This window comes from Sinocyclocheilus anshuiensis, unplaced genomic scaffold (assembly GCF_001515605.1).
Source record: "Sinocyclocheilus anshuiensis isolate Anshui unplaced genomic scaffold, SAMN03320099.WGS_v1.1 scaffold697, whole genome shotgun sequence".
Lineage (NCBI taxonomy): Eukaryota > Metazoa > Chordata > Actinopteri > Cypriniformes > Cyprinidae > Sinocyclocheilus > Sinocyclocheilus anshuiensis.
In genome coordinates this window covers 1,827,117-1,842,531 of record NW_015538036.1, presented here as the reverse complement: position 1 = coordinate 1,842,531, position 15,415 = coordinate 1,827,117, and the positions used below count along the sequence as shown (strand labels likewise).

General features: G+C 37.0%; 1 protein-coding gene across 2 annotated transcripts in view; it reads left to right on the top strand.

Annotated features, from left to right (window-relative positions):
- Nucleotides 1-15,415, top strand: part of LOC107681123 (AT-rich interactive domain-containing protein 3A-like) — an 80,060-nt gene that overhangs the window by 14,992 nt on the left and 49,653 nt on the right. The window contains exon 3 of one of the 2 annotated variants that reach the window (XM_016477290.1): nucleotides 813-899. The exons of the other annotated variant lie outside the window; for it this stretch is intronic. Coding sequence (XP_016332776.1) covers nucleotides 813-899 — 87 coding nt within the window. The remainder of the gene's footprint in view (nucleotides 1-812; nucleotides 900-15,415) is intronic. 2 annotated transcript variants of the gene reach the window in all.

Genomic DNA, 15,415 nt, shown 5'->3' with positions numbered 1-15,415 from the left:
GCATCCATTGAGATGAAATGATAAATAGCACAGATCGCTTGACGGAGAGTGAAACTCTGAAGCGCTCAGTCAGAGTGTTTGGCGAGTGAAAATATATCTGTGCTAAACTTATACTCAGCCTCCAACTCACACACTGGCGAGTAAAATCTAATAATTTATTAGCCATTGGCTAATATTAGACATCATTTAGTCGCCCAGAGTGAAGATTTAGTCGCATATGCGAGTGATTTACTCACAATGTAGAGGGTTGATTTAGCTAAGTCTGTTTGACATATCTTTGGGTTAGTTTTGTCTCTTTGTGTAAAAGTGTAATGCTAGTAGTAACACCCTTTTCCTCAGCAGTTGAATCATTTATAAGATGGAGGGTAATCTCAGCCTGACCCATGCAGTCTGATTCAGAGACACACATGGGGCTAAAGATCACATGTAACATTAGTAAATTAGCTTGTTGCTTAATCCCACAGGAGATTTTTGGATAATGGAGCCCAGAGGGCAGGATTTTTGGGTTGAAAAAACTGGATGTATGAAGTGAATAGAAATTGAATAGAATGTAAAAGCAAAATGGGGGTGGAAAGAAAAAAGAAAGGCCTGTTGTCTGCAAATATAAAATGTTTATGTATAATCCAACTCACTTGCTTGTTAGTACAGCGTCTGCTACTAAAGCAACTAACACCAGAATGTTTTGTGTTGTGACCTTTGTTTTGTTTAAAACAAATGCCGTCTTTCTTTGCTGGCTTCATTAGCATGAGTCAAATGTAGTTCTTTGTACCTCTCAGCCCGTGATTTCAGTTGTGCCCTTGACATGTGTTCAGTCAGGCCAAGGCAGCGGGCCAGGGAGGAAGCTGAAAGATTCAAGTGTTGCTTTCGGTGGCGGTGGCTCTTCGTCTCTGATTCAGGAGGTCAGTAATCACCCCCACCCCCTATTCCTCATTTCTGCTCTCTTTCTGCACTCACACCCCCTTTTACTGGCCCCAGGCCTCCCTGTAACATCCCCTTCACCCAAACAGTAGTGACAATCTGGAGAACTTACGCCTGTCTTGATGATAGCGTTATAGACAAAGACTGTTTTTCTGCTAGATGAAGCGATAATGTGCAATCTTTGTCCAAACTCTCATGAGTCATTTAAAGGGGTAGTACACTCAAATAAAAAAAGTGTTTGCTTGTTTCCATACAATGAAAGGCAGTGGTGTGCTGTGTGGTTCTGAACCATTTTGGCTTTCATTGTGTGGACAAACAAAATACATTTTTCAAGATGATGATGATTTGGGTGAACTATCCCTTTAAATTTCTTAAATCAGCTAAAATGCTTACTAGTGTATCGCTGTATGAAATAACAAAATGAAAAATAATATTCACTTGTCAATGTTTTGTTTAGTTCTTGGGTTAGTTTAAAGGTAGATTTAAAACACGTGCATGAACGTGTGAAAACATTTAACATAACCTGATTCGTTTATTTGAGTGAAGAAGTAATTCAGCTGCTAAACATCAACAAGCCACTTGTGAGACAAAGTAATGTCTGTCCTAACTCCATAGTTTGATACAATCAGGGTTCAATTTAATCCAGTGCTGAATTCATGAATAAGTGCTACTCAACTGACCGGCCAGTGCCCTACATAGTTCACAACCCACATGCAGCATAGAAGGCCTGCTTTGTTTTTAATGGCCAGCAATGAATTCAAGGGTCAAATAGAGCCTGAATTCCACAGGCATGTGATTCAACATTCCCCACCTTCATGAAAGAAACTTCAATTACAGCGGACACTTTAATGCAGAAGACAGCTCTGTTTTAAAGCCGTTGATCATTTCACTCATTTAAGAAGAGCACTTTCAGTACTATTGCCATGGATGTCATTGACTTCCGACTGACTTCCACACCTCCATGCTAAAAGATTTGCAGGTCAGTAAAAGAGATCTCTGCTACAGCAGTAGAGAAACAGGGAACAATTAATAGTTGAAACAGCATCAGACGCCTCTGGATCCCAGGGATTGTTTATTTTACAGATTTTGCCCTGCACCCAATTCCTTTCCTGCTGCTGTAAAGATGATTTATCAGGTCTGAAGGGAACTATGAAATATTTGAAATGAAAACAAGCTTGTGTTGCGTTTTGCTCTGAGGGTTTGTGTTTTTTTCCGACTGGTTCAGTTGTTAAAGAAGGCCGAAACCTAAAATATTTACACTCTAAAATAAAAAGCAACAGCGAACACTCACAGAAAAAATAAAACAGTGAAATGTGGTTTGTGAAGAAATGTGAAGAAACAGAGCAGCAGGGGGGTATTTTTAAATTCATCTTAAATGTCTGTAGTTGTGATGTTTTTACTTTATTCCTCAAACACATATCCTCAGAAGCAGGAAGGTTTGATTTCCTCCAGTTTGCCGGTCATAGTGAATGCATTGTTTCACATGCTGTTTAAAAAAGAAGAACATTTGCAAGGTCATTTATTATGTTTTCATAATAAATAAACCAGAAATAAGTTTAGGCTGTTTATAAGAAATGTTAGTTCTGATCTTTCATATTTTTTTATGAGGTCTAAGAGCTCTGATAAATGATATTTTTAGGTGTTTTTGAGATGTACTGGATTTTTTTGTGTAATCTGTCTTTAAAGAACATATCCTTATCACTGAATGCAGGTTCTCAGTGATTTATTCAATAAATAAGATTCAAAAATATGTATTTCTAAGCAGTGAGATGCATTTATCACCATATAAATATCATCATAGAAAACATGTCTGTATTTAAAGCTGAAGTCCGTAACTTTTTTTGGTTAAAAAGGATCCGAAATCAATATTTGAGCAAGTACATAACCAGCCAGTGTTCAAAACTATCGCCTTACTTTAGCCCGATTCACAACGGTTAGCTTATAATAATGTTTTCTAATTTGAGTGGTACGGGTAGGTTTTCGTGGGAAATTCGAGCATGCTGCTGCGTCATTACGTCACTTCTGTAAACATAAAGAAGTTGTCCCGGCAAATAGGCTATCACATGTGAGAATCCTGCAGGTGGCAGATAGTTTATAGCCTTTTCTCACAGCAGCCAGAATAATTAAATGTATTAATTAAATTTAGATTAAATCACCATTGGTAGCGCAATTTATTGTAATGCTTTTTTCCTCAGTTGGTCAGAACAAACGTGGCAGACTTGTTACTTACTTGTTCAGATGACAGTATCTGGTGAAAATTCTTATTTAGGTCATATATTCCAAGACATAGGCTAGAATCTGTGATTGCGAAGTACAGTAAATATCCACACCGGTGTGGTGACTGACTGCCACACATACGCCTCAAAACTTAAGATTCATCCACGCTGGAGCCGAGCCGCCGCACAACCCACGCAAGGAAGATAATTCCGCAGACAGCTGCAATTGCAGGTTTTCAAACAGAGATGGCAACAAAGAGGCAAAACTAACGGACTGCAGCTTTAAGAAATGTCGATATTTTCTGCTGTATAGCATCAAGGAAGTTACTCCAGCAGGAAATCAAGGAACACGGATTCTAAGGATTCTAAGGAAATAATGATTTTTGCTGCATTTTATGTGAATTATGGTAACAACAGACCGTGTTGAACCAATCAAATGCCAACTGTCAGCAGAGCAAAAAGAAAATGGACTCTGACCTTCAGTGAACAATAAAGTAAAGAGCAGAGGCTGCTTTTTGTCCACGCCATTTGTGGAAGATTTCAATATTGTGTAAGAGTACCGGGATCCTCTGATAGCGTCTATTGAATGTTTGTATGCCTGTGTTTACCAATCACACTTCTTTTTGTATTTCACTCCGAACTCCGTTCCATTCATTGGTGGTAAATAACAGCACTTCCACAGAGGAAGGGACAGCTTGAAATGGACTTCTTCCGAAGATATGGATTTGATATTTTCCTATGTGAACAAAAAAATTTAATTTCTGCATAAAAAATGTATGTAGAATTAAAAAAAAAATATATATATAGGGATGCTTTAAAAAAAAAAACTATTTTAGTTCCCTCAAATTCCTTTAGTGTTTGTTAGCTTACACTTTTTGTCTTTATCTTCCTCTATCTGTTTCACAGGTGAGAATTATTTTCTTAAAATAGCTAGGCACTCCAGCTAGTGTCTGGTTTATATATAGGTGAACACAGTTGGATTAATAGAGCTAAAAGTCATATCCGTGTAATACTCTAGATCCCTTCTTGTCCCTTCCTCCCTCAAAGGGGTACAGGGAAGCAATCAGTAAATTCTGATTGAAGTCCTCACTAAATCAATACAAACCAGATATATCCTGTAATGCCATAGATCCACAGCTGAGCATTGTTGATCCTCACTCTGGTTTGCCCCTTCTATCTTTAACTAAATAGCACATTAAATTGGGTGACAGAGCAAGAACTGATCACTCAAAATAGTATATATCAACAGTTTGTTTATCCAATGAACAAAAAGCAGTAAAAGATAATGTAAGATGATTTTTCCGTATACAAATAAAAGTGCAGCCATGCATAATTTTTGTGTATTGATGAAGTTGTTGGGTCGAAACATGTCCAATCATGATTGACCGCACTGTTAAAAAGCAGCCAATGTTATCAACAGAGGACATTATCCACTTCTCCTAGGATGAGGCCTAATGAAGTTAAATAGAATTTTGACAAGATAATGGATTTGTTTTCCTTCCTTGATTCCATTCTCTCCCCCTCAGCGCTCATGATAAACTGTAGAGAAGAACTGAGAGGGAAACGGATTATTCAAGGCTGCTCGCAAGGGGGACGAAAGATCAATAACGAACCTTTTTGAGAAAAAACAGAAACATCCAGTGAAGGCCTCCACAATTTGGGTTCGAGTTAGTGCTTAGGTGCAGGAACTAAATTCTTAGAGTCAGAGAAACCGTAAGGCTTGGCACTGGATCTGGCCTCTCCTCAAGGGGTGATCGCTAACCAATAAAAATTTACAACACATAGCTGAGAGGAAGTAGCTTGTACAGTGACCTAGCTACACAATTACGTGGTGAGGTACGCTACTGTTCAGTTTGGGGTTGGTAGAATTTTTAAAGCTTTTGGGGGGGGGGAAAGGTCTCTTTTGCTCACCAAGGCTGATCAAATATACAGTAAAATCGATAATATTGTGAAAAAAGATTACAAATTAAATAACCTTTCTGTTTTAATAAACTTTAAAATGTAATTTATTCCTGTAATGTTAAAGTTGAATTTTCAACAGCACTACTCCAGTCTTCGGTGTCACATGATCCTTCAGAAATCATAATATCCTGATTTGGTGCTCAAGATACATTTCTTATTATTATCAATTTTGAAAACTGCTTCATATTTTTGCGGAAACAGTAATACGTTTTTCTAGGATTCTTTGATGATTAGAAAGTTCAAAAGAACAACATTTATTTGAAATAGAAATCATTTTTAAAATTTTACAAGTCACTGTTGTTTTTGATAAATTTCATCCACAATCAATTTAATTTCTTTAAAAAAAAAAAAAGAAGGTGGACAGCAGTGTGTATTTTGTCACATTTTTAATATCAGTAAACTATGATGTTGTACCATGTTTCATTATTAATGTTAGGTCAGAAGAGTAACACACACTGACTCCCAGATAAAGAAAAAAATATGTTACTGTCACTTTAAGATGGCTCCCAGGGAAACATGATCCTCTCTAATCAGCATTTGCCTCTGTGAAATCTAACATGGGCTTGCTGACTCTTCGTTTCTGTTTAGCATAAGCAGAATCTGATGACCTTTGACCTATTTGTAGACCTCACCCCCTCTCATCGCCATAAAACTAGGCTTGCTGCACATAGATTCCTCACTTGGTCATTGATCATTAAGGAGATCAAAGGGTTAGTGAAACGATCAGTCGTGGCACACGCTATCCCGTGAGGCGATTGGTTGAACAGTCATCTCGTTCTTAAAACCTATACGCTAGTGTGGCATTTGACAATGAAAATATATCGAGTATATAATATTGAATAAGACAACGTGCATTTCTTAGGAAGGTGTGATGTCTGTCGTTGGCGTGTTGTGTGTGTAGATGTGTGTATATATAGTGCTCACCTTTCACCTCTCATCACTCACGGCTCAACTGTGCCTCCATGTAGCTTCAGTGTGTGTTTCTGACTAGCTCAGGTTTGTTCCACCTCTTTGTCGAATGCAGGAGAAATGTGCCGTATTCTTTAGAGCTGACCACGACTCATATTCCCTCTCTTCAATAATTCAGAGCTAGTGTCGTAAAGCTGTTACTTAAAGGCCTCTTCCGTCAGTGTCATTTTGTTGGCTTATACGTTGTGTTCCTGCTGTGTATCATCTGCTTAGACAAATGTTTTATGATCAACAGTAAATTTGACAGGCCATTGCTGTTCAGCAGATCATTTCCAGATGGTCTTTACAAGGAGAAGTGAGCGTGACAAGGATTTTAAAGATATATTTATTCAAGATTATAACTAGTAATTGCATTGCTTACATTTCAGCTACAGTGTAGGACTGGACAATAATTCAATATCAATATGTATCGCGATATAATTTTTTTCAATAACGGTGATATGATTTTTAAACACGTTTCCGATATTTTGATAGCGGGTGTTTTATATGAATGTATCTCTGAAGGGAACCGACTGTCTTCAGAAAAGTTTTGATGACATTTTCATTTTTATCTGATAAAGCAGCTTTCATGAGCGGAGCTGCTTTGATTACAGCCGTTACTGGGGAAACCCTTAGTTTTATCACTCTAAAAGCGCCTCCGGCTGGCAGAGAATGAATTTGCATTTGAAGATTCTCTTCTGCTCACCAAGCCTGCATTAATTTGATCCAAAGTACAGCAAAAACAGTAACATTTTGAATTATTTTTACTATTTAAAATAACTGCTTTCTATTTGAAATTATAGAAATTTTATTTAGCGCTGCAATTTAATTTAATTTATAATTTTAAATTGATCAAAAAGATTATAATGCTACAAAAGATTTCTATTTCAGATAAATGCTGTTCTTCTGAACTTTCTATTCCTCCAAGAAACCTGAAAAAATCTACTCCTTTGTTTTCAACATAATAATAAATGTTTTTGAGCAGAAAATCAGCATATTAGAAGGATTTCTGAAGGATCATGTGACTGGAGTAATGATGCTAAAAAATTCAGCTTTGAAATCACAGGAATAAATCACATTTTAAAATATTTTCAAATAGAAAACAGTTATTTTAAATAGTAAAAATATTTCAAAATGTTACTGTTTTTGCTATATTTTGGATCAAATAAATGCAGGCTTGGTGAGCAGAAGAGACTTCTTTAAAAAACATTAAAAATCTTACTGTTCAAAAACTTTTGACTGGTAGTGTATGTCAGTCTATAGTTTGATATAAGGTAAACATTCATTTATTTGTGCTGTTTTTTAGGCTTTTTTTTAATAGTGTTCATATCGATATCGGAATTATATCGTATCGACCGAAATGAAGAAATACATTGTGATATAAATTTTGGCCATATCGTCCAGCCCTACTACAGTGTAGTACTAAAAACTACTATTGTTCAAAAGTTTGAGGTTAAAGAAATTAATACATTTATTCTGCAAGGATGCATTACATTTTTCAAAAGTGACAGTACAGACTATACATTTGTTACAAAGGATTTCTAAGACTTCTATAAATATTACACAAGCAACACACCTTTTTTTTGAAGATTAATAATAAGAAGAAATGATTCTTGGGCACTGAATCATTATATTAGAATGATTCCTGAAGGATCATGTGACAATATGTGCCATGTGAAATTATATTCAAATAGAAAACAAACATGTAAAATTGTAAATGCAGCCTTAGTGAGCATAAGACTTTTTTCAAACACATAAAAAAAAATTTTAATGACCCCAAACATTCAAACTGTAGTGTATAAACAATCAAAATAAACTTTTTACAATGACTTGAAATGATATTAGAAAAGCAATAGTAGCGTAGAACAGAACAGTAATGAGTGGGAGCAATGTTTTCAAATAAGAGTTACGGTTAATTACACTTCTCCTTTTTGCCTAAATAAGCCTGAATAAGATATGCTAAAGAAGTTGTGATAATATTGGTTTTAACACTATATTTCAGTTTAGCCTGTGGCATCGTAATTCCACTGATATCAGCATATTTACAATAAGAAAAAGGGGGTGTTTTGGGTGTTCAGACCTATTAACAACACAGATAACATATAACAGTTATACTGGGAAGAAATAAACAAGATTTCACAGCAATCTCTCTCCAAAACATTGTGCATAATGTTTTTATTGCATATTAAGCTTCTACATGATTCATAAATGATTGTTACACTATGTCATAACTTCTACTAATGCATTTAGTAGCACTTAAATTCAAAGCAGCCTTTCTTGTGATTTTGTTTTCGATGTGATTTTGATCTTGTTAATGTAGTGCAATAAAAAAAATAACCAGGTATGTTTTTTATTTAATAAATTGAATTGTCTAAATTTAAATGTTCTTGAGTTGTGTTTGAAGGTATAATTTGTGGTGATGTCTTCACCATCTGCTTTTGCAATGCTAGTTTAAACCCCCTTCTCTGGCAGGAAATGGCATCCCCCACTGATGATGTGGCACTTTCAGTCATAAATTTAATAGCCTGACCCCCTCCTTGTTTCCCCACTCCTGCTCCTCCATCCCTTCATAGTTCCCTTCCTGTCTCTTTCTCTCTCAGGACTGACCTTATTCCTTTAATTATTTATCCATCTTACTTGTATGGGAAGAATTTGTCACAAAGGAGCCCAGTGGATGTGTTGCTTTAAGCCCCGCCCCCTCAGCCGTACGCTGTGATGTGACAGTGCGATACACCCTTTGTGATCCTGACAGGTGAAGAGAATTGATGAGATGAAGCCAGCGATTTCCTGCCATTTAAAGACTGGCTCCATATGTCCGTTGATTTATGGTGTGCTTCGTGATCATCTGCTATATAAATTAGGTTATTATAATGAAGTTAAACTATTGCAAAAGCAGGTTAAGTACAGATTTGGAAACTAGATAGCAATTAGATGAGTTGCGTGCCTTTCTAATAGAGCTTAGAGAATGATGGAATACACCCTCACCCTCATGTCATTCCAAACCTGTATGACTTCTGCCTTCTATGGAAAACAAAAGAATGTATTTTGAAAAAAAAATTTTGTTTTTGTTTTTTTCATACAATGATAATCTTATTTTGTGTTCCATAGAAGAAAGAAAAAAAATACAGGTTTGGGATGAGATGACAGATTTTTCATATTTGGGTGAAATAACCTTTAAAAATAAAAGAATCAGAATCACTTCTCTATGTCATGTTTAATGCAGATCTCATGCCAGCACAGTATATTCTCAAGAATTTGCCTTGATACACAGCCCAGCATGTATGCTTTAAATTAAAATGACTGGTTAACACATTTTTGGGATTTTGTAGAATGCAAAATGAGGAGTTGTCAATTTTAGACTAGACATGTAGACAGTCATGTGTCTCATCATCTTTTACTCTACTAGCAACGTTGCTGTTAACGTCAGCGTTATTTTTTGAACTGCAGTGCTTACAATGTACACGCACACACACGGCCACCAGTCACACATTTCGCCAACTTATAAAGTCTGCTAAACCAAACAAGACATGTCTGAGGGATATACACTGTAGCCTACGTGAAAAAATGTGTCTGTCGGAGCTGACAATACAAACAATAAGCCTAGCGTGAACAGAAATGAAACTCCAAATCCTTTAAACCAAACAAACAGGTTATTAGAAGGTTGAGATAGCTTGTAGTGTAGGACAGGCTTAGATTTGTTACCTCTCTGTGTAGTATCTACATGTCATGCTAATGCTGCTAATGTCCAGAAACGTAAAAGGTCAGTCATGGTTTCTGGTGGATTGGTTGTTTGGTATTTGGCTAATGTAATGTAGTCTGCTTTAGCATTTGGTTAATAAAGACGGCTCTGTGTGGTATGGTAGCCATCTTGAGCCTGGCTGTCAAAGACCATAAAAGGTTAGCTCACACAGGAGATGCACTGTTGATATGACAGAGCCCCTTGCCTTCAGTGCACACAAGCTGTGGGAAACACCAGCCCCTCCTGACAAACTCATACACAAAACACACACACACTTTCTCCCAGTACTATACACACACACCAGATCTTCTAGCACAGAGCAGTCAACATCAGCTCATCCATCACAGATCTATTCAGAGACCCAGCTCCCTCTTTGTTTGGTAGTGTTGGCCGCAACCCAACTTTACTCTGGGTGAAAGTGATATGAACTTACTGCTGGTGGTCTCTGGTAATAAATTCTGCCGATGCAGGGATGCTACTGCTCACTGGTGCTTGTAAACGGCCGCCAGTATCTCTGTCCAAGTACTGGCTATTGACATCATTCACTTTCCCAGAATATGAGGGCAAATGAATAAAGATGACGTTGTAACCGAAATCAAAGATTTACATAACTAGTCCTGCCCCTCCTTTGGCTCAGTGCAGTGTCACACTGACTAAATCAGCCTCCCCTGCATGGCTTTATCTAGCCAGACATCTTAGATTAGTGAGTACACTGCAGTGAAAACAATTCACTCTGTTTTGTCATTATGATTGAGAACTTGAGCAAAATTCCATTTCAAGTAAATTTTATTCTTTTGAACATTCTATTAATCATTCAAGTCTGAAAAAAGCACAAAAAATATTAAGCAGCACAACTGTTTTCAACATTGTTGATAATAAGAAATGTTTCTTGAGCAGCAAATAAGCATATTAGAATGATTTCCAAAGGATCATGTGACATTAAAGGGTTAGTTCACCCAAAAATGTACGACCTTCGTTCATCTTCAGAACACAAATTAAGATATTTTTGATAAAATCTGAGAGCTCTCTGACCCTCCATAGACAGCAATGCAACTGCAATGTTCCCAGGTCCATCAGTAAAATGTGACATCAGTGGTTCAACCATAATTTTACGAAGCTACGAGAATACTTTTTGTGTGCAAAGAAAACAATAATAACATAATTTTTTCAACAATCCTTAAAAGCGCACATGCTGAGCGTAAACAACGCTGATTACGTTCTGGGGTACTCTCCAAAATGGTGGAAGACAGTAACTCGGGGAGAAGAATTGTTGAATAAATTATGTTATTATTGTTTTCTTTGTGCACAAAGCGTATTCTCGTAGCTCGTAAAATTATGGTTAAACCACTGATGTCACATGAACTATTTTACTGATGTCCTTGCTACGCTTCTGGACCTGGGAACATTTCAGTTGCATTGCTGTCTACAGAGGGTCAGAGAGCTCTTAGATTTGATCAAAAATATCTTAATTTGTTTTGGCCGAAGATGAAAGAAGGTCTTACGGGTTTGGAACTTAATGTTTGGAAGTAATTAATGAAAGTGAACAAAAAGTGAAAGTGACATGACATGTGGCCAAGTATGGTGACCCATACTAGGAATTAGTGCTCTGCATTTATCCCATCCAAAGTGCACACACACACACTGTGAACACACACCCGGAGCAGTGGGCAGCCATTTTTTTGCTGCGGCGCCCGGGGAGCAGTTGGGGGTTTGGTGCCTTGCTCAAGGGCGCCTCAGTCGTGGTATTGAAGGTGGGAGAGAGCACTGTACATTCTCTCCCCCCACCTACAATCCCTGCCGGTACGAGACTCAAACCCGCAACCTTTGGGTTACGAGTCCGACTCTCTAACCATTAGGCCACGGCTTCCCCATTAATGACAGAATTTTCATTTTTGGGTGAACTAACCCTTTAAAGACTTGAGTAATGGCTGTTGAAAATTGAGCTTTGCCATCACAAGAATAAATGTTAACTTTAAAAACTTTAAAATCTATTAAAATAGAAAACAGTTATTTTAAATTGTTATAATATTTTAAATAAACCAAATAAATGCTCAAAAAAAAATGATAAAAAATCTCACTGAACTCAAACATTCATATAATGTAAAGCTATATTGTAATCATGTATTTGATCCCGTAGGAACTAAAAGAACATCCTGTTTGTTTGGAGTACTTTGTTACATTTGTATCTGCTCCACCAAGTTGAATTTTACAAAAGAATACCATTCCTCAAACAGTATAGAAATGTATTTTCTTTTAAGATAGAGGCACCACGCAGGGCCATCTTGATCTTTTGAACATGTATCCAAGAGTCTGGATTTCTAGGTTTTACTGCTTGGTCATGTTGCTTTGCATTATTTATTTGTACAGAGAGAACAGTTTCCAGCTGTCTCACATTGGTTACCTATGATTTATTCACACAGCTTTATACTGGTTTAGAGGCGGATATGTGCATTTCCATCCGCAGGGTCTGAGTTATACTACCATTTTGATTAACTGTTCATGGACCCAGGAGTATTAGAGCCATATGCCGCTCAGGAAGAGAAAATCTAATGACTAATCCACTCTGAGTGCTGAATTGAGAAATCAGTTCCTGCTAATAACCTACAGATCTCAGAGAGATATTGTTTCAATAATGGATTTTAAAGACCACAATTTCTTGTCAAGAATTATATTCACAGCGATAAAATATGAAGTATTCGGTAGCATTAGATCAAATGGGGTTTTTACAGATTTGAGAAGCTTTCAACCCATCTCATTGCATTGCATCCCAAAGCGAGACACTTTGACCTCAGCATCTTCTGAATAACAGATGCTGCTAGAGATCTTCATGATCTACCAACATGCTTGATGATCACTCGACACTTCTATATAGTGGAGAGAATAGAGAATACATTAAAATCTGGGATTAAATACTTTAATCTAATTAAACCTGGAACAAACAAAAAGTTTGAGAACTTTGAAGGATCAAACTGTAAGATTTTTTTTTTCTGCAGTCAAAATTTGTATAATTTTTATGGGGGTTTTCTTAGCAAATGTTTGTTTGTGATTTATTATTTTATTTTATTTCAGTTTTTGATTAACAGCCCTTACAATAAACATATTTTGTTCGGGTTCAGCAGTAAAGAAGTGTGACATAAATAATGTCATCTAGTGAACATTTACATATGTGCTCTTGTCGTACACCTTCATATCGATCTGGCTTTAAGTAGTGTCCAACAGAGTGGTGAGATAACCGTAATTCCGTGCTCCTTGTTTTTTCAGGCTGTTATCTCAGTCAGTCCTCTTCAATAGTGTCATGTTTGCTCAGCTTCTCCAAAAGCAGCTGCAGCTGCCGCCATATGAAGAAGCCATCCGTCATAATGGGGGAAATAAAGCAGGCTCATGTGCCGAGAGTCTCTGTCATCCTCCCCTCTCACCCTTCAATCTCCTTCTTTTTCCAAGGTCTGCGTCACACAACACTTTCTCTGACCTCTTCCCATACTGTTTGTTCACACGCGTGGCCTGCTGACTTTTCTGGCAGCGTTTACTTGGCCTGGCTCCAGCTGGCTGACGGTGCTGCAGCAGCACGCAGACAATCTCTTATAGATGTCTGGAGACATGGAGTAAGATTCATGCTTTAGAAACGAGGAAAGCAAGAATGGAGGACACAAACAAAGCAATGTGAGCAAGGTGCACTGCTTCGTTGGAGTAGCCAATGAGCAGTTTCACATTTTTGTGTGTTTTCCAAAAAACTGCATTTCCAAATCCCCTTTACATAACTCTGTATATAAAGTTGGATGTATATTATATTCAAGTTTATTTGCATACATACAGTACACTCGCATAAAGTGATATATACTATATAGAAAATCTCAGCTGTCTGATTTTTTTTTTTTTATTTCTTGCGAAATGCAAGTAGATAGTCGCCCAGCTCTATATATAAAGTTGGATATATAAGTATGTCCAACTTTATACACATACATAAAGTATGCTTACGTAGGGCTATATATAATATATAGCAATCTGCTTGTTTGCTTGTATCATAGCAAATTGTAAAATATGTATCTGCTAAATGTGACTGTAAGGCATGAAGATATAAAGATATTAACATTAACTTTTCTGTAAAGCTGCTTTGAAACAATGTGGATTGTGAATAGCTCTATACAAATAAATTTGACTTGACTTGAAATTTGACTTTTAGTAAACAGTTGAAAAGTTGGAATAGGGGCCAGGTTTGCAGATTTGTTTTGTCTTATTCAGAACAGTAGTTTGTTTAAGCAGATTATGCTGCAAAGTTACACTACTGTTCAGAAGTTTGACGTTATTTTATTTTTTTTTAAATAAATGATTGCTTTTATTCAGCAAGGATGTATAAAATTTATTTAATTACATTTATAGTGTTTAAATATTTTTGTTCTCCTTTCTAATTATAAAAGAATCCTGAATTTTTTTTTTTTTAATATATTAAAATAGAAAACAGTATTTCACAGTATTACTGTTTTTGTTTTTTTTGTTTTTTTACTGTGTTTGACCAAATAAATGCTGCAAATCTTGCCCTCTAGCTGTTAACTGTTTTGACCAGATTAATGAGTCACTGAGTTCAGTTTGAGTTGTGATAGTGAGTCATACAGGTAGAAACATGAGGGTGAGTGAATAATGACAGTTTTTGCAAAATGTCCCTTAATTTAGCATTGTAGTATGCCTGTCTGTCTTGTCCTTTCATTCGGTTTCTTCTCACCTTTTTTCGTTTTCTGCCTGCTCTTGCCACCTCCTGTATCTTTTTTTTTAGTCTCTGTTTCTTTCTTCTGCCTTCTCTGTTCCTGTCCCTGTGTAGCTGCTTAGCACGAGAGGAAAGGGTATGCCTGACAGATTGAAGGGCCGGACGGGGTCAGAGGGGTTAAATTGACCAAATCTGCCTATTGACGTCCTGTCTCCTCCACCCTCCACTAATATCATTATTCCCGGGTGTCAGGGGGCGAGCGGACATGTCGCTAAGGCTGACAGCACAGAGGCGAGGGCAGCCACTTACCACAGTAGACCTCCCACCATGGCAGGCTCCTTTTGTCGAAGGACCTGTCAGCAGAGGCAGAAAAAGAAAAACATTGAGTCCTCTGTGTTCATCTGAGTAAATACATGAACAGACACATAGAGGTGGAGGGCTATGGATTGCTGGTCTTTGTCTTTACTAGAAGCAAGTCGAAGGTGTGGCTTGGGAATGTTTGTCATCATTTCAAAGTTCAGTTTTTCATGAAATACTTGGACTTTCCCTCTGCCTTTTTTGGTCTAGTATAGTATTCGGTGTAGTCGAAGTGTGGCAACGAATTAAAGATCGCACATGTATCCAAACAGATGCTAACAATTCAGCTTTTTGAAAAAATGCAAAGCATCAAAACAAAAATGCAACTTATTATCACTGATATTTTCAATAATCACATTTTAGAAAATAAATTTCATATGCTACACAACCAAGTTTCCATTACGTAACTTGACAATGTTGGTCATTGACGTTAGGAAATGTTGCTAATTATGCATTAGATTGTTGGTATTGAAGTGATAAACTTGACTTTGTGGGCCAGAACTGACAAGTCAGATTGTTTGTTTTTGGATTTGCTTTTGGTGTTTTGTGATTTGTTTGCACGCCTGTCAGTTTGCA